The sequence below is a fragment of the Zalophus californianus genome, chromosome 10 (genome assembly GCF_009762305.2).
Source record: "Zalophus californianus isolate mZalCal1 chromosome 10, mZalCal1.pri.v2, whole genome shotgun sequence".
Taxonomy (NCBI): domain Eukaryota; kingdom Metazoa; phylum Chordata; class Mammalia; order Carnivora; family Otariidae; genus Zalophus; species Zalophus californianus.
This window is the reverse complement of record NC_045604.1, coordinates 61,378,245-61,402,503: the sequence shown is the minus strand read 5'-3', so window position 1 is coordinate 61,402,503 and position 24,259 is coordinate 61,378,245. Positions and strand designations below refer to the sequence as shown.

General features: G+C 40.1%; 1 protein-coding gene across 6 annotated transcripts in view; it reads right to left on the bottom strand.

Moving 5' to 3' along the window:
• Positions 1-24,259, bottom strand: part of WDR64 (WD repeat domain 64) — a 153,832-nt gene that overhangs the window by 43,198 nt on the left and 86,375 nt on the right. For all 6 annotated transcript variants that reach the window (XR_003523036.2, XM_027611248.2, XM_027611249.2 and 3 more), the window contains 6 exons: positions 23,062-23,185; positions 19,601-19,776; positions 10,689-10,862; positions 4,178-4,308; positions 1,326-1,427; positions 188-257 (listed from right to left, as the gene is read on the bottom strand). Coding sequence is in view for 5 of the 6 variants with exons in the window: in XM_027611248.2 (XP_027467049.2) it covers positions 188-257; positions 1,326-1,427; positions 4,178-4,308; positions 10,689-10,862; positions 19,601-19,776; positions 23,062-23,185 (777 nt within the window). In the remaining variant the exon portion in view is untranslated. The remainder of the gene's footprint in view (positions 1-187; positions 258-1,325; positions 1,428-4,177; positions 4,309-10,688; positions 10,863-19,600; positions 19,777-23,061; positions 23,186-24,259) is intronic.

Here is a 24,259-nt window from a genome sequence, read left to right as displayed (position 1 = left end):
ATACGGGAAATAAAAGATGAACACAGTTTAGACATTGTTTTTCAGGAAAACAAGTTTTTACATGCACATGTATACACAGAATTTTTCCACCTTGACCTTCTGTCAAAGGATGGGCTCAAATGGACAAATCACTATTTTTTAATCAACACTGTGTGTAACGGGAAGATATACTCTATTTCTTGCTTACCTTGTTACTCTGTGGACCTTTACTAGAATCACATTGAGACGAAGAGCACACGGAATCCTGACTCGATCTCCTACATGGAGAGGGAGGAAGCCCAAGGAAGGAAAGTTAAGATATTCCATCACACCCAAAGTGTGCTCTTCTCTGCTTTAATTTCAGTAGGTTGTTTCTTTCAACATCTGTGCGTACTGAGCCACTTCCTTAAGACACAAATCACACCTTATATCTCATGTTACAACATTCATCTGTCCGATATTGGTAGATACTGTTGGGGAGCCTTGGTAATTAAGATTTATTGTTGCCTGGGTCTGGGAAATAACATTCTGCCCAGTCCCAAAGCTCAGGCTAGATTTAGTCCTGGAAGCTGATACTGAAATGGCAGGAAGTGGGTTGGAGGCAGGCACGTGGGAAGCCCGGCTAACTTCTGCTCTTACAGTATCCAGTCCTGGCCTGGTCCGTCTCGGTAGTGCTATACTAGAATGGGCTGGAAAGTGGCTTAGGTTCTGGTGCAGGCATCGATATGGAACAAGTGTTCAAAAATAAGTCTCGATAAGGCAATTTCAAGTCAAGTGGTAGGGAAGGTGCTATATGCTGGCTCACTGCTGCTTTTGATTTCTTCCCAGAGATATGTTTACTATAACGTGTTGCCTGAAAATCAGAGGTTTCAAGCATATCTAAAGAGGAAAAATAACTTTTCCTAAATATTTAATAAACAATGCCCTGCTGCCTCAGAAAGGGATGGAGACAGATCAATTTCAGTAGATGCCATATGACACCTGCTGCAGTGGATCTTTCATATTTGCCCAGCAAGTTCTTCCTTCTGCCTCATGTCAGTGCTCACAGAATTAGATTTTGGCCACAGTGTGGTCAAGTGAGCATTTTCTATCTCTTCTACTGGTGTAGAAATTGTTGTGAGACTAAGGTGGTAAGGGAAATTAGGACACCCCACAGCAAATCAGATCCCTAGGGACCACCCACCTACAAAAGACAACAACAGGGAAGAAAGCTTAAGCCAAGTAGTGCACCCAACTTATGTCTTCCCTCAGTTGTAGCTTCCTTAGTGCTGGGATAAATAGAACTCTTTTTACATCGCCTATATACATCCCAGACAGTATTTCTTGATCAGTAAGTACTGAGTTACCTTGCACATTCAGGGGATCGAAAGAGGAACAGTATGTTGTTAATTCTAAAGCGTTTGGGATCCAAATCAGGGTCCACAGTGAAGCAATCTTCAGGTCTGTACCTGGAAGTAAACACACATTCACATAATAAACACAAGTTAGGCAACTTACATTACTTATATCATACATCCCATGCAGAGCTAATCAACTCCTGCAACATTGATACTATCGAACATGAAGAGAAAACCCAAAGGTATAGAGTTGGAACCCATCTTCCTGATGAGACCCTGTGTAACAACATGACCATTCAGTGTTTAAAAGTCTTTTAATCCAAAATGAAATAAAATAAAAATAAATAAATAAATAAATAGATAAATAAATAAATAAATGTCTTTTAGTCCAATTAGTTGGTCTAGTCAGCCTAATTGTAAGTAAGAGTGGGCTTATATATATTCTCCTCAAAGTCTCAGGAAGTTTAAGAATAGAATTTTACTCTTTGAGTAAGTCAAGTGACAAATTTGAATAAAATAGGGCTACTAACCTCAAGGAGCTTAAAATTGAGTGAAGAAGACGAGCTGGTAATTCAGTGATTATACAATTCTAGTTGCTCATCTCCCATTGACCCAGCTTCCAACAAACCATACACCTTTCTGGGCTGGTTCCTGGGAGCACAGTGATAATCCCTAAACGGCCTAGACTGGTACTTCATGCTTGGCTCCTAAAGTCACACTTAACATTTTTTACTGAAAATAGATCTTGGAGTGGAACGTTCCTTTTCTTTAGTGGAAATTGCCTCTGCTAATTTGGACTGATAAGTGATGGAGTGAAGCAAGCTCTGAAGAAGGGCCTGTGAGCTTGAGGACGTGTGGAGCTCAAACTTTTTGGATACTTCAGTTGTGTGGATGAGCCACATGGTTAGTAATCAGGAAGAACAATTTCCAGTTTGGACCCAAAAAACATATGAGGCTTTGAACAGGAAGAGAAAGGCTATTTCTCCTGACTGATGAAGGGATCTTAGGCAAATTTGAAGTAGAGGTAGGGATGACTTCCACCATCAATATGGAAACCATCTTCAACTTTAGAGCCTATTTTAAGCTGGGCCCAAATTACATTAGACAGTTCTGTACTAAATTGTATGTTTTGCAAAAGCTAAGGAGATTCTAAATCAATTATTTTTGTATAATCATCTTCACATGGGAAGGGAATACAATGTATGGCTCACTATACTGTTATTTTTCTCTGGCTGGGTGTTGGGTTTGCATGCATCTCTTGGCAAAATGCCTAGCCTTTCAACAAGGAGCATCTCTTCCTTCAAGTTGGGAACAACCTCAGGGGAGCTTCCCTCTTTATGCTGTGGCAGCATGACTGCTTTAATAAGAGGGTAAAGAACTGACCAGTGCATATTGATATTGATCAAGTGACAAGTATACCGTCATGAGAAAGCCCAAGGGCAAGTGTTGAAAGGGACAGATGGAAGGAGGACAAGAATTCTAGGGGGAGGGCCCAAGAGAACACGGGGCTGAGGCACAGAGGAAGGGGTCTGCAGAAAAAGCTAATTCAACTAAAGGTCCAAAGGAGAATCAATCCAGAGTCTGAAGAAGAAAGGAGTATGTCCTCTCAAAAGTTGGTTAAAAATAATGACTCAGACTTAGACTGGAAAGGGGCATGGAGTCCAGGTGGACCAGGAGTATGTAAGCCACTGTAAATCAAGAGGCAGAGATGTCTTCTGCATTTTCCTCTTTTCCCTTGTCCTTTCTGACTCTCTTCTCCCTTTTTACACCTCTTTCCTTCCTCTGAATGCTTAGATAGACTTGATTTTATTTTTATTCATTCATTAAAGTTCTTGACCATCTTGTACCTCAAAGTACAATATTACAAACTCCCCTTGACATAGGATGTTCACACAAGGCCCTTGCTTATAGCCCAGTTAGACAACTGGGGAGAGCTTATTATTTATGACCCATCCATAGCAAAAAATACAATGCTATATTATTTCGTTTACAACCAATAGTAAGAACATTTAGAAATTGTTAGCAGGGGGGCACTTGGGCGACTCAGTCAGTTAAGCATTAGACCCTTGATTTCATCTCAGATCACGATCTCAGGATTGTGAGACCGAGCTCCAAGTCTGGTTCCAAGCTCAGTGGGGAGTCTGCTTGAGATTCTCTCTCTCCCTCTCTCTGCCCCTCCCCCACTTCATGTGTGCATGCACTCTCTCTCTAAAAAAAAAAAAGAAAGAAAGAAAGAGAAAAAAGGGATATCAGAGAATGGGTAAAGCTTTTGGTCATGGGTACAGGGCAAATTTAATTGGTTGATATTGATTTACTTAATTGCATATGCACTGAACATGTTGCAGTGGTGAGTAAAAAGTAAAACCCACCTAGAATGGCACTTACCATTTGACTTTGGTGACTGAATAGATGGTGGTGTCATTGGGAATACAGGAAGAAGAGATACATGACTGGGACAAAGTTTTGGGCTTTAAGGGTGTTATTGGTGACCCAGATGGTAACTGCCAGATATGTGTGTTTAAAGCTCTAAGGAGATTAGTGTTTAAAGCATGTATTTTAACTTTTTGTTGAGGGTATAAATTTGGACAAGATCCCACATGAAAGCATGTGCTAGAGTGAGAAGAGTGAAAGTCAAAGCACTTGGGAATATGAATATTTAAGGTTTATCTTATTCATATTATCCTGGGATTTGGACATGCAAAACAAATCTCATGAAAGCAACTTCCAGAAAAGTCTCTCTTGAGAGTTATCACCACTGGTATGCCACTGTTATTTATTGCTTTTTAAAAAAAGTATTGAATATTACTTTGGCTCTATTGCAGTACAGCTTTTATATTGTTTAAGAAAAAGATGTGACTTACAGTTCTTTGACAGTAGAGTTTACAAAATTCCATAAGACAATCACACCATTTAAGGTTCCAGCAACTATCAAATTATATCCTTCTACTTGTAATAAATCAATGCAGTTCACTTCCATACTGATGGCAGAACTCTGAAGAAGGAAGGAAACAGACTCATGGACCATCATGAACACAGTATCGAACCACAGTACAATGTTATTGTGTACACTTTGTTAGTCTATCATTAAAACAAAATGTCGTATTATGATTTTTTGTTACTTAAAATTACTATCACTAATTACTATGAAATTTAGTAAAATAGAGTTAGTTTTGCATTAAAGTTTTTTAACTCGTTGAATTCATTAAAATAACAAAATATACTCTTCCATCTACTTGGCTCCTTCCTCTCAGCCTTGACTTATTCTTCCTTAACCAACCAACCGTGAGATCACCTTGCCATCCTTCTCTTCCCTTCAAATTTCTTGAAAATCTTCTGCATTGGCTGATTCTCCTTATTGGCCTCCTTTTCACTCACCGTTTGGCTTCTGCTCCATAGTACACAATGAAAACTTTTTCTTTAAGATTCATTTATTTGAGAGAGAGAGAGAGAGCGAGAGCACACGAGCAGAGGGAGGGGCACAGGGAGAGGGAGAGCGAGAATCTCAAGCAGACTCCCTTCTGAGTGCACAGCCTGAGGCTGGGCTTGATCCCAGGATCCTGAGCTGAAATCAAGAATCCGACACCCAACCAACTGAGCTACCCAGGTGCCCCTGTGAAAACTTTTTCTATTTATCACTAAGCACTTCCTTCCTTCCTTTCCTTCCTCCTTTCCTTTCCTTCCTCCCTTCCTTTTCTTTCTTTCTTTTTTTCTTTTTCTTTCTTTCTTTCTTTTTTTCTTTCTTTCTTTTTTTCTTTTCTTTCTTTCTTTCTTTCTTTCTTTCTTTCTTTCTTTCTTTCTTTCTTTCTTTCTTTCTTTCTTTCTTTCTTTCTTTCTTTCTTCTTTCTTTCTTTCTTTCTTTCTTTCTTTCTTTCTTTCTTTCTTTCTTTCTTTCTTTCTTTCTTTCTTTCTTTCTTTCTTCTTTCTTTCTTTCTTTCTTTCTTTCTTTCTTTCTTTCTGATCCTATTCATTTATTTGAGAGAGAGAGCACAGAGGGATAGGGAGAGGGAGAAGCAGACTCCCTGCTGAGCAGGGAGCCCGACTCGAGGCTTAGTCCCAGGTCCCGGGATCATGACCTGAGCTGAAGGCAAATGCCCAACTGTGTGAACCACCCAGGCACCCCGTCACTAAGCACTTTCTATTGTTAGTGCTATTTGGCAGTTTTTAATTGTCTTGCTTCAAGTATTTGTTGGGCACCTGCTGTTAGGCTCCTGAAACACAAAGTCAAATAGAATGTCTGTGACTGGGGTGCCTGGGTGGCTCAGTCGTTAAGTGTCTGCCTTCAGCTCAGGTCATGATCCCAGGGTCCTGGGATTGAGCCCCGCATCAGTCTCCCTGCTCCACGGGAAGCCTGCTTCTCCCTCTCCCACTCCCCCTGCTTGTGTTCCCTCTCTCACTGTGTCTCTCTCTATCAAATAAATAAAATCTTAAAAAAAAAAAGAATGTCTGTGACCTGGAGAAACTTATAATATAATGAAAGTATTAAGATAAAGTACTGTACAATTTAAAAGTGCTATATTGGAGGCCGACACAAGACTTTATAGGAACATAGAAGAGTGACATCTAAATAAGATTAGAGATCAGTTATCCAGATGGCCAACAGGCACATGAAAAGATGCTCAACATCACTAATCATCAGGGAAATGCAAATTAAAACCACAATGAGATATCACCTCTCACCAGTTAGAATGGCTAAAATCAAATGACAAGAAATAACAAGTGTTGGTGAGTATGTAGAGAAAGGGGATCTTCATGCATTGTTGGTAGGAACGTAAAGTGGTGCAGCCACTGTGGGAAATAGTATGGAGGCTCCTCAAAAAATTTTAAATAGAACTACCATATGATCCAATAATCCAACTACTGGGTATTTACCCAAAGAAAACAAAAACACTAATTTGAAAAGATATATGCACCTCATATGTTTACTGCAGCATTATTTACAATAGCCAATAGATATGAAAGCTACCTAAGTGTCCATCAGTAGACAACTGGATAAGGAAGATGTGGTATACACTCACTCACACACACACACACACACACACACACACACACACACACACACACACAAAACATACACAGGAATATTACACAGCCATAAAAAGCATGAAACTTGCCATTTACAATGACATGGATAGAGCTAGACAGTAGAATGCTAAGGGAAATAAGTCAGTCAGAGAAAGACAAATACCATATGATTTCACACATATATGGAATTTAAGAAACAAAATGAATGAGCAAAGGAAAAAAGAGAGAGACAAACTAATAAACAAACTCTTTTTTTTTTTTTTAAGATTTTATGTATTTATTTGACAGAGAGAGAGCACTAGCAGCGGGAGCGGTAGAAGCAGGTTCCCCACTGAGTAGGGACGTGATACGGAGCTCGATCCCAGGATCCCAGAGCCGAAGGCAGATGCTTAACTGACTGAGCCACCCAGGTGCCCCAGCAAACTCTTAACTATAGAGAACAAACTGCTGGGGAGAGGAGGTTGTGGGGGGATGGATGAAACAGGTGGTGGGGATTAAAGAGTGTCCTTGTTGTAAGGAGCACTGGGTGATATAGGGAAGTGTTGAATCACTACATTGTACAACTGAAACTAATATAACACTGTATGTTAACTCTACTAGAGTTAAAATTTTAGAAAGGATGAGATTATGCCATTTGAGAAAAGATGCATGGACCTAGAGGGTATTATGCTAAGTGAACTAAGTTAGATTGAGAAAGACAAATATTATATGATCCCACTCAGAAGTGGAATCTAAAAAAACAAATAAACAAAAGGCGGAATTGACCCTATAAACACAAAGAACAAACATGGTTGCCACAGGGGAAGGGGGTGAGAGGTTGGGCAAAATGGGTGATGGGGAGAGGGAGAGAGAGGCTTCCAGTTATGGAATGAGTAAGTCATGGGAATAAAAGGCACAGCATAAGGAATAAAGTCAGTGATACTGTGATGTGAGAGCCATGTATCAGCGCAGATAGTAACTACACTTGCAGTGAACACAGCGTAATCTATAAACTTATGAAATCACTAGGTTGTGCACCTGAAACGAATGTAACATTGTGTGTCAACTATACTCAAATTTTAAAAAACAGTTAACAATTCTTGTCACTCTCCATTGCTCCCTCCTTCCTGAAACTCCTTACTCTCTTGACATCCTTGACACCAGACTCCTAATTTTGCTTGTGTCCATGTTTCTGTTTTCTACTTGATACCCTCTTACTCTGCCAATCTGTTAGGTATTAATATACTGAGGGTTTACCTCTATCCCATTTGCTTTTTCTTTTTTCCAACTCCTTTTGGGCAATCTTGTCCCCTGTGTTTTAATAATCATCTCAATCTCAGTGCCCCAACAATCTAGTCAGTCCCCTCCCATAAGCTTCAGGGTTGTATATTTAATTACTTAGAAATTTTTTACAGGTATCTCAAAGTTAATATGTGTAACTTCTTGCCTCCTTCCAGCACCTTATTTCATTCTATTCTATAGCTCACTGGTAGCACCACGTCCCAGTCCATCCTTCAAGTTAGCGCCACGCTGTCCTTGATGCTCTCCTTTCTCTCAGGATCCTCTCTCTCAACTGCATGACATCCAGCCCTAATTAGCAAAGCCCAAGGGCTGCTACTTTTGCCACCAGATATTGTTTGAAACCTCTCCTTCCGCCATCCTCACTGTCATGGCCTTATGTCCCTCAACTAAAACAGTGGATCACTGCCTGAACCTTCTGCCTGCAATCTTGTCCCATTCAAAACTGTCATCGAGGGGCGCCCGGGTGGCTCAGTCGTTAAGCGTCTGCCTTCGGCTCGGGTCATGGTCCCGGGGTCCTGGGATCGAGCCCCGCATCGCGCTCCCTGCTCCGCGGGAAGCCTGCTTCTCCCTCTCCCACTCCCCCTGCTAGTTATTTCCTCTCTCGCTGTCAAATAAATAAATAAAATCTTAAAAAACAAAAACAAAAACAAAACCTGTCATGGAAGCAGCATCATAGATGCTACCCACAACACCAATCGGATTATGCCATTTCTCAGCCGAAGCCCTCACTGGTTTTCCGTCTCTTACACGAGATTCAAGGGCCTTAACACTGAGCGCGATCTGGCTCCTAGCTATCTGTCCATCTCCATCTTCCTCACGCCCTGTCTTCCTTCAGCCACACTCATCTTTGTGACATTTTTCACTTTATCTCCTTCACTTGGCATTCACTTTGTCTTCTGGAGTCCCCCCAGAAACTTCCTATCTGGGCCGAGCTAAGTCTTGGTAATTCTTTCCGACCTAATCAGCAACTATTTTTAGGACCCTCGTCTGGCCTAACCCTCCAAGCTCTCTGCTGGGTTGCCATCGTGCAGTAGATGAGGTGTGCAGGTACCACACCTCAGTAATCTTCGCATTCCCGGGGCTAAGAACAATGCATGCTGCATAGCAGGTATTCAACAAACAGTGCTTCCTAAATGGAAGAGTTTTAGAGAAACAGAATTTCCATGCACAACCCAATTTGTTGCCCCAAGTGACTTTTGCAGACTTTCCATCTATAGAATAACTTTAAAATATGTTGCAAAAAGGAAGAGCTATAAATGCTCATTATGATACATACAAAACATAAACAAATTCAAAGATAATATACATTTTTATTATAATCCTAAAAGGCACTTTCATTTATTACTTCAATAATTTATTACAGCAGTTCTTCCTTTTTTTTTTTTCAAAGCAAGCGTTTTTCATTACCCATATAATAACTTGCCAAATCCATCGGATCTGGCTCACTGTGCATTAATCATCGTCCTGTTTTTATTAGCTCCTAACAAGGAACATGGAACCAAACCCAGTGTTTCCAGTTGCGTGGCGTTGGAAGAAATGGACTAGAATGACTGTTTAAGGAGATGCATTCTGTTCTTTCAGCTTTGGCACACATTATGTGATGATGTTATCATGATCTAGTCTCTGTATATTTTGATTTCAAATCCTTTAGCAAACAATGAAACCTACTTACGATTTAAACTAACTATGAATGGACTTGGAATTGCAGTGCTAAACTAACATTTAAATTTGAGGGAATTACAATCTCTCTCCATACTATGATAAAATAATAGTTTCCAGGGTCACTTGGGTGGCTCAGGAGGTTAAGCGACTGACTCTTGGTTTCGGCTCAGGTTATGATCTCAGGGTTGTGACATCAAGCCCCGTGTGGGCTCTGCGCTCAGTGGGGAATCTGCTTGAGATTCTTTCCCTCTGCCCCTCTCCTCACTCCTGCTCTCTCTCTCTCTCTCCCTCTCTCTAAAATAATATATAAATCTTTAAAAAAATAGTTTCCAAATTCTTTGTAACAAGCTATACTATTCTCTCTTAAATTACATTTGTTTCACTAATGACAGGGATGAAAAACAAGACTTTTTAAAATTGCTTCCTCTATAATTTGTGGTTTCTTGCATTCTTTAGTTTCTGACCACTTATCTTTGTAAAAACTGAAAAGTAAGAATGGCTTGAGCTAATATTAGAGTAAGCAAATGAGGTGTATAAAGTCTCAAAAAAAATCGATCGACCTAAATTTTTATGGGAACAAAGAGAACAGCTTCCTTATTTCTCTGTTCTTCAGCCTGAAACATGCCACACACTTTACCCCTCAGGTGTGAACACAAGCTCCAGCCATACTGAATAGATATAAGCATCTCACAAAAAACCTTACAGATTTTAAATTAATTTATTTTTTGAAAGAGAGACAACCAATCGTTTTGTGAATCCTGATGGAAGTATATGACAGCATCCATGGAGTCTTATTAAAATAAAACCAAAGCTCATGCAATGAAGCCAGGTTAGAGGAAATACACACAGAACTTAAATTACACCAGGAGGATGCAGTCAGCAAAATATAGAAAATGTAAAACTATGGCACCAACTCTCCAGTAAATTCAATAAATAAATAGCAAGGGAAGAAGAGAGAAATGGAAAGATATTTATAGATTAATAGAGATTTAAGACTCCACTAAATGCACAAATGGACCTTGTTTGGATCCTTGTAAACTATAAAAGAATATGAGGCAATCTAGGAAATTTGAACACTGTGTGATGATATTAAGGATTTCTTAAAAGTTATTTTAGAAAAAATCTTTAAAAATAATGGTGTCATGCCATTTTTATGAGTCATTATCATGTAGAGATACATACTGAAATACTTAGGGATGAAATGGCACAGCATCTGGGATTTGCTTCAAAATAATTCTTTTGTGGTGGTCATGGGAAGTGGTAGGAATAAAAAGGAGTAAGTTTGGCCATGCACACATAATTTCTGAAGCTGAGCGCTAGTACGTATAAGTTCAACACATTATTTTCTCTACTTCTGTATAATTTTCCCAAATAGAAAGGAAAAAGAAATCAAGAAATGAAACTTACATTAATGTGTTGAGAAAAGTTTTTCTCTACTAGCTCAACATCTGGGAAAGGAATACGCATGCTCCTGTGTTTAGGAGATGTCCTCAGATGCACAGTGTGATTCACGTCTTGTAGGAAAGGCATGACATTGGGCAGCTCCCATATCACCACAAGATAGGCCTCCTCTTCCTTACCCTTCAATAGAAATACAGTGAGTACATGAAAAAATTCAGTTGGTTATTTTATTTTGAGCTGTTTTAAAGATACAGAGAGAAATAGAACATATAAAGATGTACTGACCACCTGGGTATCAAGGTGGTGGATACATCATTATCAAATTATCATTATCATTATCAAATCTTAAGCCCCATCTAGCCCTCTTTAATAGAATTCCTGTTTCTTATTCCTTCCCAGAGACCATTATTAACCTAAATATGGTGTTAGTTATGAAAATCCTAATATTTCTACATAAACTTATACATGTATGCTACATATGCATATATCATATTGTTATACGGATATACATGTACATTGTACATATGTAACAATATTGCTTTCAGGCTTTTTTTAAGGAGGGGAGGGGCAGAGGAGAGGGAGAGAAAGAATCTCAAGCAGGTTCCATGCCCAGCACAGAGCCTGACACGGGGCTCGATTCCACAACCCTGAGATCATGACTTGAGCCAAAATCAACAGTCAGACACTTAACTGACTGAGCCACCCAGGCACCCTGATTTTAGGCTTTTTACCTTTTTATAAATGTTATCAAACTCTATGAATTCTTCTTTAACTTTCTTGTTCACTTAACATTAATATTTTGGAGATTTGTATAAATTATTACATGGAACTCTAGTTCATTTATTTTTAACTCCTTTATAGGATTATAAGAATTTATTGTACATAAATTTTATCCAGGCTTCTACTGCTAGGGTGTTTAGGTTGCTGCCAATTTTTCACTGCTTGTTTTTATGGACAGGTGCCATGGTTCCTACAGCATATGCCTGGAGTAGAATTATTAAATTGTAAGATATGCAATTATTGACTTGACTAGATGCTACCAGTGGTCCTTCAAAGTAGTGCTATCGTTTTTCACCCCCATGAGAATTAGATAAGAGTTTTCCTTTCTTCACATTCTTGCCAACACTTGGTTTAAATCGATTATTATTATTTTTTTTCTTACGATGGGTTTAAAATGGGGTATTAAAAAGTAAAATTTTAAATGTATTGATTATATTAGTCACATTTTCCTAATTTAGTGAGTTGAACATTTTTCATGTGTTTGTGAGCCATTTGGGTTTTCTTGCCTGTCCTTTGTCCATTTTCCTCTTGGGCTCTTTTTCTTCTGGATTTGTGGGATTTATTTAGCAATTCTGTTTCCTAATACTTTCTTGTTTACCTGGGACACAGTATGTTACCTCTTTCCACAGTGTGTGACTTATTTTTTCATTGTTTTTTAAAGGCATGTTTATTTTTATTGAATGTAATAAAGAGATCTTTGTGATATCTCATCTTGTGAATATGGTGTAGCTCTCCATATTTTCAGATTGTTGTTTATGTTCTTTAGGAAATTTTTCCACAAAATTTTTGCATATTTTTTTAAAGATTTTATTTATTTATTTGACAGAGAGAGAAGGAGAGCGAGAGAGGGAACACAAGCAGAGGGAGTGGGAGAGGGAGAAGCAGGCTTCCTGCTGAGCAGGGAGTCCAATGCGGGGCTCGATCCCAGGACCCTGGGACCATGACCTGAGCCGAAGGCAGACGCTTAACAACTGAGCCCCCCAGGCGCCCAATTTTTGCATATTTTTGTTAAATTTGTTTAGGCACCTTACATTTTTGTTTGCTCTTTTAATGTGATCATTCTGTTTCTGATTGGTTATCATTGTTGAGATGTTCTTAATTTTTGAAGTTTTAACTTTTCTATGGGAATAAAAGTCAAAATTTTAAGGTTGGTGATTTTGCTAGTAAAGCACAGATCTTTTAGGTTGAGAGCAGCTGTGGTAAAGTGGAGAGAATATTGGTCTAGACATGAAGACAACACATTTCCAGTCTCCGTTCTGGTGAGAGCCTGGGCAAAGTATCTCTCTTCCTTTGGGCCATATTTTCCTTGTTTGTAAAGTGAGGACTTCAGTGAGTGGATGGATAAAAGTTCTTTCATTTTTCAAAAGCATTATGTTTCTAGGTGATCTAAGGTCTCTGTTATCTCATATCTATGTTGATTTAAAAGTACTGGCCAGTGGTTCTCCTACCTGCTAGGTGGGTCTTTGGTTAGAGTTTGTGCCACTTTGGGAGCAGAAGGCAGTTCAGCAATGTCCAGGAAGTGGGGTCAGACATTGACATGTTGAATAATAGCTTAGTTAAGTTCATGTGCCTCCCTGATGGACACAGTGGCTCTCAATATTTCTGAATCCATGGAGCAGTAAAATTAAAAAAAAACAAAAACAAAACACACTTTGGAATATTGACTTAGAGTTACTAACATTTAATTTCACCAAGAGAGGACATGGGGGAGAAGGGGACTGGAAACTCTGCTATCATTATTTTATGAAAAGCAAGGCTATAGTTTAATATCAACAAGCAGGAAAGATACAACCTTTAAATATAAAAAGTAAAATTAGCCTTATGAAAAATTGCCCTATTTTTTTCATTTCACACCTAAGTGGTAAAACTTTTTATCCCAGGTTGGTATTGGCAGATAGGCCTTCAGAATTTCGTGCTCCCAGAAAATAGCAGTTCACACGATTCTATGAACATGTATTACATTAATCGCCTCGTAGAGGGAGATCTTATGCCTGGAGGGACTCACAAAGAGGGCTGCAGGACTAAACATATAAAGTTACATGGATGGAAGGACAGATAAAAGGACGTAAGTGGGTCCTCAGTATTTGAAGTGTTAAGTATCTTTTCCGCAACTGTTTCTTTTTCTAATTCAGGAACCCATACTATTTGCATATTGGTTCTTCTGACTCTAACCTCTCAATTTCTTATACAGTGAGTGAACTATTTTTGGGTCAATTACTCGAAATCTCTGAACTCTCACACCACTCTGTTCATGATGTTATAACAGTAATATCTCACCAGTCTATGTTTTTTTTTAAAGATTTTATTTATTTTAGAGAGAGAGAATGTGTGCTCACAATGGGGGAGGGGCAGAGAGAATCTCAAGCAGACTCCCTGCTGAATGCAGAGCCCATTGTGGGGCTTGATCTCATCACCCCGAGATCATGACCTGAGCTGAAATCATGAGGCCAATGCTCAACTGACTGAGCCCCAGCACCCCGATCTATGGTTTTTATCAACGAGGGTTTGGGGGCAAATTTATCCCAGATTTATAAAAATTTTTTATACAAGCAAGATGTAATTCTGTCTCCTTAAAACAGATTGTGAAACGATTATTATTTCCTTCTTTTGTGGTCAGGATGTCGCATTGACAGGCCAGTCAGTTCATAATCTGCCTTCCCATGACATGGCCAGAAGGCCAGGCCTGAAGAAGCTCATACAGTGATGTTTGTGACAGGACCAGGCAGTGACCCAAGCATGTTTTTGAGACTTGGGAAAATAAAACCAAGAATGTAAGTGCAAGAGAGACGTTACAGCTCAAGCCATTAAGGACTGGTCTGAAGACATTAAGAAGAAATACAAAAATCGTATGGGGGCTTCCCCTTAGCTCATTACACATTAGCAGAGTTCCCTGAGTAATAGAATATGACTAACGAAGCAGTTTTTTGCTTATTTGTTTCTTTGATGCAGCTGAGAGTCCGAGGAAGATAGAGGCTTGGTACATCTTTCCTGCACTCCACTCCCAGCTCTGACTCCAGGAACAGTCTCTGGAGGCAAGCAGAGGATGAGGGTTGGAGTTTGGGGAAAGAAAGTTATTATGGCATTGTCACCCTTTGGGCTGAACAAAAGCCTGGGGACCAGGGTGGGAGAGAGTCCAAGGGTAAGAGTTGAACATGGTGATTAGTCACAAATATGCTCAAATTCCCAGGAGGAGGTGGGTCCAGGGGGCAATGTGAAGTATGGCATATACCTAGTGTGCCTCAAGGAGTTGAGGACTAGCTGAACAGCTGGCCTGAGCCTTCCGTACTTCTGAAATTGGAGAGAGAGAATGGGAAGCAAGAAGTTTTCCCACTATGGTCTCCACCGGGAAGTGCTGTGGGGACTCTGAACAACCACCCCTCAGGAACAGCACGACTGCACACCTCACCCTCTCAGGATTGCCACCTCTTGTGCTTTCTAGAAGCCAAATCCTAATGAGCAGAAAAGAAACGAAGCTAAGAGGGGCTAGTATCCAGAGAGAATAACTACAGACAAAACATGCAGAACAGATTCCTGACTTAGACTGCTGGAAGTGTGTTAACTTGAGCGAAACTGAAGAGTTCTCAAGGAAGTTCAAAACAGAAACAAAACAACAACAAAACATGGCCTTCGAATGTAAGAATTTGGTTGGTGAACTGAAAGAGAATTAATTTCTCTTTGAGACTTGAACTAATAGCTTAGAAATAGAGAAAAATATTTCAAAACAGTCAGCATGACTAAAAAGAAAAAGAAAACATAAAGAAAAATATAAGAAATTGAGAGGATAGAGTCAGAAGACCCAATATGCAAATACTATGGGTTCCTGAATTAGAAAAAGAAACAGATGCAGAAAAGATACTTAGTAAACAAATAATAATACAAAAACATTTCCTAAGCTGGAAGAAATATCTAGGACTGCAGATTTGAAAGTCTCCTGTGGAATTGATGAGAAAACATACGCATTTAGGCAAAGCCCTTAAACCTCTGGGACAAAGATAACATCTAAGTTTGCAGAGAAAATGCATAAGTTATAGAGGAAAAATAATCAGACCAGCATTGGACTGCTCACTGGCAACATCGTTCCTTCAAGACTGTGAAGTGACATACTGACTTCTGAATCAAGTCCCATAACTCAAGAATTCCAAAGTATTCGCTGAGAGTTGGTACCAATTTATACTAATGTTCGCTGCATATGAACCCTCCTATTGGTACACAGCCTTGCTGAAACTTAGTATTATCAGATTTACTTTTTAAACTAATCTATTGAGTGTATTATATCTACTGTAATTCCAATTTGAATTTCTCTGGTTACTAATGAGGTTTAGCAATGTTGTATATGTTTATTGGCTATTTGGGTTTGCTGTTTTATGAGGTTAGCCAGTTGGTTATTATGTGTTGCAAATCTCTTCTTTAACTCTTGTCTTTTAACTCTAATTATGATGACTTCTGATGAAGAAAAGTTATTAGTTTAATGTAACCAGATATATCCTTTTTTTAAATAGTGATTTTTGAGTTTTATTTAAGATATCTTTTTCTCCTGAGTTCATAAAGACAATTCCTATATTGACTGCTAAACCCTGTATTGTTTTGTCTTTCCATTAATATTTTGAAGTCATTAATCCACAAGGAATAGTCTTAGATAGGAGAAAAAATTATGTTTTTTTTTCCATATGGATGTCTAGCTGCTCCAAAACCTTTTATTGAAAAATATATTCTTGCCACACAAATCTGCTATGCCACTTCTGTTGTATATGGGCCTGTTTTTGCTCTATTTACTTATCTCTGAGCCCAAACCTTCTTGTCTAGTTTTCTTGTGCACTTAATTATCCTGACTGGTCTGAGGGAATGTGTCTTTCTACAGAATGGATTTGTACTTGTTTCTGCCAGGTGCCTGCCAAAACTACCAGTTTTAAATCAAGTTCATAGCTGAGATTTCTTTTTTTTTAAAGATTTTATTTATTTATTTGAGAATGAGAGACAGAGAGCACGAGAGGGAAGAGGGTCAGAGGGAGAGAAGCAGACCCCCCCGCTGAGCAGGGAGCCCGATGTGGGACTCTATCCCAGACCCTGGCATCATGACCTGAGCCGAAGGCAGTCGCTTAACCAACTGAGCCACCCAGGCGCCCCATAGCTGAGATTTCCTTGACCCCTAAGCATTGCCAATCTAGCCTGCAGATGCATATGAGATACTTGAGGCCACAGTTCTGAGGGACAGGGTTTTGTCTCATCTTGTTTTATTTTCCTACTCTTCTCCCTTCTTCCCTGCTTGGCTCTGTGTGAGGGCAGCTTTTCCTGCCTTGCTCTTGGGAGGCTGGTTTCTTTCTTTCTGGTTTACCTTTATGCTGATAGTGTAACTTTTGGGGCCCAGCATATTATGGACATGGTATCAAATTCTTTGCCTTAGGCAGGCCCTGGGCCTTGACTTTTTTGTCCCTCACTCCAGGTAAGTCTCCAAAATTGAACCCTCATTTGCTTTGGAAAATGCCCTTGGGACAAAAAATAGAAAGGGTGTTTTAGTTCTTCATTACCTTTCTCATTCTCCACTTTCACTTAATTTTTGGTCTGCTATTTACTTACTAATATTGTCAGCTCTTTAATGCTAGTTGAGAGATTCAGTAAATATTTTATTCAGAACTTTTCATTGTTTTCAGTGGAGGGTGGGTCTGAATAATCAAGTTCCTAAATACCTTATTTTCCACAGAATCTTGGGACTTGGAAGAACATCTAGCACATATGGAGCAAAGTGTTTCTTGAAATGTGTTGAACTTCACTGGAAATCAGTGGAAAATGAAATCTTCCCTAGCTCCTTTTTGGCTAGGCCCTGCCCACTACAGTAAATTCATGTAGCATTTTGTGCAAGTGTTTGTAACACTTGTACTGGGTAGATCAATATCAATCCTTCATATTAAACTGTAAGTTCCATGATGAAAGGGAAGATATCTTTCTGGTCCATGAGACACACCTACCAAATGCTCATTAAAAAAAAAAAATGAATGAGGGGCGCTGGGTGGCTCAGTTGGTTAGGCGACTGCCCTTCGGCTCAGGTCATGATCTGGAGTCCCGGGATCGAGTCCCGCATGGGGCTCCCTGCTCAGCGGGAGTCTGCTTCTCCCTCTGACCCTCTTCCCTCTCGTGCTCTCTATCTCTCATTCTCTCTCTCTCAAATAAATAAATAAAAATCTTTAAAAACAATGAATGAGTGAAAGTACATTCACTGAACAACATGCAGGTTAGGAGTGAGTGATGAGCCTTACTCAGTTGAAAATCCACATAAAACTTTTGACTCCCATAAAACTTAACTATTAATATCCTACTGTTGACTGGAAGCCTTACTGATTACATAAATAGATGATTAACACATATTTTGTATGTTATATGTATTATAAGCTGTATTCTTACAATAAAGTAGGCCAGAGAAAAGAAAATGTTTTGAGAAAATCATAAGGAAGAGAAAATACATTTATAGGACTATACTGTATAGTATAGTACTGTAATGTACTGTAAAAAATCTGCATGTAAGTGGACCCACAACAGTTCAAACCCAGGTTGTTCAAGCCATTCTAGAAAATAAGTATGTAAATCAAACCATATCTTATTTTTAATAGGCAAATAACACTAAGTAATAGTAATAAGGCATTAACAATAAGTAATAAGCGTGCTTTTGACATTATGCTTATTATAAAGTTCTTCCCTCCAACATTAATAAAAATTCCCTAAAATTTCCCAAACATTGGGGCACCTGGGTGACTCAGTCAAGTTAAGCATCTGCCTTTGGCTCAGATCATGATCTCAGGGTCCTGGGATCGAGCCCCACGTTGGGCTCCCTGCTCAGCAGGAAGCCTGCTTCTCCCTCTCCCTCTGTGCTCTCTCTCTCTCTCTCTAGCTTGCTCTCTCTCAAATAAATAAAATATTTTAACCCCCCCAAACCTTCCCAAACATTTACTATTGTATACTTTATAAAAGGTTTCCTATATTTCTTCATTTTCTCAATCCTTGATGAACACCTGCTCAGGGCACAGCAAGAATACAAGTACAAATAAGAGAGATTTTCAATCTTCATCAAGCTCAGTCTATGGATTTTGGCGACATGGAGAACCAGAATAATCAAAGTGACAAATGCTGCAGTAAAACCAAAACCAATTTTGATGTGGGAACAGCACCAGGCTGGTTTTTTGCAATCCTTAAAAAAGGAGTGTTTGTTATTGACATTGTCTGTTAGGAAAAGCATACTGATGGTCAACCGCACTACCTTAAAGAAGGGAAATCAATCCATTGTTGTGTTGTAGAGTGTATTACTAAGAAATTCCTCTCTATGCTGCTATTTGAATTGCTCAGACAACATGGGAAGAATATATTGAATCAGGGATGTTTTTCACTCCTTTTATCCAGCAGTAGGGCCATCAGTCACCTTAATAATGCTGACATTTCATGATTGCTAAACTAATTTAAGATTTTTTTTTCTGATCTTAGCTTTCAGAAGGGGAAAATAAAGTCAAAGAGTCCTTGAGTTCTAGGCAGAGAGAGATCCACTCAGTAACCAGGATAAATGATCTAGCCTTCATTTTAAATATGGAGTAGGCATTAGCATTCTTCGGTGGTAATAGACTCACAGAAAAAAATAAATTAGCCTACCTCAATCCTCCCGAAATGGCCCTGAGCAGATTGCATCATTAACCTTAAAGTAAACAAAGCAATTTTGGTGACAAACTGAAAAAGTGACTTGAGTGTCTCTGAATGCATTACGGGTTCTCAGGACAGAGAGGAATCACTGCTCCCTTTTGAAGAGCCTGCTGGGGAGCAGCTCTGCTAGTGAATTATCCCCAGATGAGGGTATAAACAATGCCAGAGATGGCAGGTGTGGGTAAGTTTCACCTTGCTGATACCTGCTCCAGAGGTTCCTGACTAATCCTTCAGCAAACCCTGGGTGGGTGAGATGCTGTCCCTGAGTAGCCATTCTTTTTGCTCTTGGCTTGGACCTGGGCAAGGATGCTCTGAATTAAGAGCCTCCTAGGAAGACTGGTGGAGAAATGCTATTCTCAGCTGACTGGCAGGAGAAGAGTGAAATGGGGCTCATCCAATAACTCTGCCGATTTTCCAAAGAAGAGCACGTAGAGTACAAATATAAAACTGGGATGGCACACCTGGACCATTTTGATCTTCCCATTGCGCTCCAAGGTGAGGACCAAATGCTGGTGTTTCTCCTGGGCTTTCAGGAAAATCAGGCGCCGAAGCCAAGGTTCTTCCTCCTTCCAGTCTTTCCCTTCCGGCAACACTTTCATCTCCTGCCCACTGCCGAAATCCCAGATTTTAATTGTTCCTAAGCACACAGGAAAAAGACTATGTAGATACAAATAACTTATAGAAAGCTTGGCTCTTATCTCAGACAAAATTGATCTAATTGAAAGCGTTCTGCCAACAATTTATCCTATATTTATTTTTTCTCTTTAAATTTTTTTATTGTTATGTTAATCACCATACATTACACCATTAGTTTTTGATGTAGTGTTCCATGATTCATTGTTTGTTTATAACACCCAGTGCTCCACGCAGAATGTGCCCTCTTTAATACCCATCACCAGGCCAACCCATCCCCCCACCCCCCTCCCCTCTAGAACCCTCAGTTTGTTTTTCAGAGTCCATCGTCTCTCATGGTTCGTCTCCTGCTCCAGTTTCCATCCATTCATTCTTCCCCTCCTGCTATCTTCTTTTTTTTTTCTTAACATATATTGCATTATTTGTTTCAGAGGTACAGATCTGTGATTCAACAGTCTTGCACAATTCACAGCGCTCACCATAACACATACCCTCCCCAGTGTCTATCACCCAGCCACCCCACCCCTCCCACCCCACCCCCACTCCAGCAACCCTCAGTTTGTTTCCTGAGATTAAGAATTCCTCGTATCAGTGAGGTCATATGATACATGTCTTTCTCTGATTGACTTATTTCACTCAGCATAACACCCTCCAGTTCCATCCACGTCGTTGCAAATGGCAAGATCTCATTCCTTTTGATGGCTGCATAATATTCCATTGTGTATATATATATATATATATATATATATATATATATATATACCACATCTTCTTTGTCCATTCATCTGTCGATGGACTCTTGGCTCCTTCCACGGTTTGGCTATTGTGGATATTGATGCTATAAACATCGGGGTGCATGTACCCCTTCAGATCCCTACATTTGTATCTTTGTGGTAAATACCCAGTAGTGCAATTGTTGGGTCGTGTGGTAGCTCTATTTTCAACTTTTTGAGGAACATCCATACTGTTTTCCAGAGTGGTTGTCCCAGCTTGCATTCCCACCAACAGTCCTATATTTATTTTCTACTAAGACTGACGAGCGACTCTCAGCCTTGCTGTGCACAAAATACATTTCTGTATGCCTTTGTTTGTCACAGGCTGATAAAAATTAATAGGACTAGGCAAGGTCTTGAAATCTGTGACAGTTTTCTTGAAACACTCAGACTCTTCTAGCTGACCTTTCTGGCTGAAGTGGATCTTTTCTGCCCTAATTCTCCCAAACCCTCCAGTTTGCTAAATACTCCCCAATATTTTTCCATTCATTTAGTATCATGCCACAATTGTCATTCATAGTAAAAGATCAATCCAATGACATCACATTTCTTAAGGTGCTGACGTGTTTGAAGACTTTTGCTCTTATTGGGTAATAAAACATTTAAGAGAATTCCAGCAGGGAGGAATCTATCAAGCTTTGAGTTGTTTTATCGGTTACATGGGAAGGAAATGCAACAAAGGTGTTAAGTTTCTTCTTACATTTGAAACCATACTTTCTTTACAGTTAACTTGGGCCATTTGATTTAAGGGAGCTTGATCAAGGGGCCAGGAGGTGTGATAAACAGTGTGGTTGTTGAATGGCTATTTCTAGATCATCACCCTGTGTAGGAATTCTCTTCACATGGGCATTTCTAGTGGTTTAGTATCTAGTGGACTGCTCCTCACAGCACTTTCTTCCCTTTGCTTGACCCTAATCCCACCCCCTCCCCCACTTCACATCCCCTAGCTCTATTCCTGTTGGACATCCATTATGTTCTCACTGTGTTGTTTTTATTTCCTTCTGCCAGGTTTTCTCTTTCAGCAATACTCACAACTCCTTCCATTTGTTTGTTCACAACATCATTAAACATTAACTAAATTTTCCCTATATACTCAGCACTATGCAAGGAGCTGCGAATGCAAAGTGAACAGGCTTGGTTCCTGCCCTCAAGGACTTTATGGTTGTGGAGGAACATAGTCATACAAACAATGAAAAGAAGGAATGCTCTCATTCAGTCCTGGATATGTGGACCACAGTGTCACAGCCCAGATTTCCTGCTACCTTGGGACTTTGGCAGCCAAATTTAATGGGGCAGAGGGTAGGGAGAGGTTTTGCTTGGCAAGGTGGTGGGTGGGTGGGAATAAGGGGAACTGCTGGCTTGTGAGCAGAGCTGCTCTGAGAGTCAGAGAATCCTACTTTCCAGGGTGTCCTAGGATGTTGCAGCATCTTTGTCAGTGACCTCTGAGGAGAACAAACTGTCCATGTTTAAAGAAATTCTAGACCCTAGCACTAACAATGAAATGCACTTGCTTGCATGAAAACAATACTATCTTAGTCATCTGTATGAATTGCTGATGCTTATGCCTGATAACAGTTGTGTCCACTGCTCAGAATTTCTATTATAACTAACTTTCATATGTGTGTAGAGTGTGCTTATAGAGCAGTTAAGGCTGCTTTCTTAAGAATTGTCCCACATGCAGAGCAGTTGCATTTATTCACACCCCATCAACTCAGCATTCATGATTTCATTTCATGTGGACCGCTATCTGTCACATGGTGAACAATCAGACTTTCACATCAGGATGTTCACTCATCCCACCAACTGGCTTCCAAGCAAGAATTTCTTTAGTAAATATATCTCTAGAATAAATAAATTATGAGTAGTGCATACAATCGGTCATACTGTCTAGATAAAGTAGTTCTTTCGTGGGAGGTCAGAGCAAGGTGAGGCAGGCTGGAATGCTTAGTTCTAGAAAGTTCTATGCAGTGTTCTATAGCATAAGGAGCAGCAAGCAACATAACACCACCTGAGCTTGACATCCTCTCAAGTTTGACATGGCACATGTCCCCAAGGAGCTGAGACTCATAAACAAGTCCAATATAGAATTCTGAGTGTTGTATAACAGAGTTGGCTGGATTTTTGTCTGGTCCCCGAATCTACTGTCGGTAAAAATATTATCGGCAAGCACTAAATCTAAATGTCCATCTCTTAGCTGGTGGTACCCAAAAGTAAAAGGAGAAAAAGAGTCAGTGCAACACAAGTCCTGCCAAAGATAGAATGAGATACGCGTGAAAGACTTTTGCAAACGTTAAAGCAATAATATAAATGTGATGTGAGGTACTGATACCAGGACTTTGACGCCCATTACAGAAGAGTCTGCTGATGTTCAGTCAGGCAGAGCAGTCTCTCCGGCATGCTGACACATTCCAGCCTGCTGCATGCTCTCTCTCTCTAGCCCACACAATGGATGAGTTCCTAGCACTAATTCTCAGGGCACTAAAGCAGGGAGGCCCTATTCTGGATATGAATCTGACCATTATATGCTCCTGTGGCAAAAAGAAATCCAGTTTCATCAATAGCTGCAGAAGTCAGTTCAACACTGAAACCATGAGGGTCTAAAATCTGGTATATTTGGAGGCCAGTCTCGAGTTCCCAAACCTGTAGGAAAGAACAAAAAAATCAAATCATCCATATACCCTTCAGCTTTTACAAAAATTTTATAATATTCAAAACAGCCTGAAAATTGGTACTCTGCCCTTCTAAAATCTTTTCCAACATCCTGCCCTGAATGTTGGTTTGATCAAAGAACATTCTAACAGATGCAGGGCCGTCTAGTAGTTCTTGTGGGATCCTGGAGGGTGTCTGCTGTATACCCAGGCAGCCGAGACAGGCAGTGACTATTCCGGGCAGCCTTGGCTGTGGAGGAAGTAGCCAATTTTGCTACTGTGAGCACGAAACCAGCTTAGCAGCCAGATAGCGATGTAACCATTACAAGTACAGCAGAGAAAAAAATCAAACTGGATTTATTTCCTGTTGGCACTCATCCAAATCAGCCAGGAGTCACAGGACAGACTAAGAGAACCCTGAGGAAGGAGCTCATTGACCTTTCCAAGAAGTGTTCTGATTAGGAACACGTGCCTCACTCTTGGAGGAAGAGAGAGATTTCAGAGAAGGCTGTCTGTGTAATCAGGTGGGGTGTAATCAGAAAATCCAGAAACATGTCAAGACACCACATTCTTTCTCTTTGGAAACACAGTTGAAGCTCCAGACCTTCAGCCTTTCGGTCTAAATCTCTCCTTCTTCATGGATCTGCCATGTTCACATGTAAACTAGACTGTCAGTGAGTAATGAAACTGCACTGGCAGGACAGATGGTCGCCCTCAAGGTCTGTGGGGCAGAGGCAGCATGAGCAAAGGGCCAGAGATGGGAAGGCGCATTGTCCCTCCTGGGAGCTGAAGACAGCGTTGTAGCTCGAATCAAGGAGGGAGAGCAGGACCAGAGGGAACACGTGGAATCGTCTAGAGGCCAACCAAGGGCCACTGACTGATCTGAATGAGGCCCGTCTGGACTGAAAGCCCACATTCTCAACCTCTGAGTGCCCCCAGTACAGACGAGGTCCTTAAAGGAGAAGAGAAATGTGTGCCATGGCATGAACGGGTCTCAGAGTTCACCCGTGTTCTGGCCTGAAGTATGCTCCCTCTTCAACCAATCAATCAGGTACAAAAACTCACC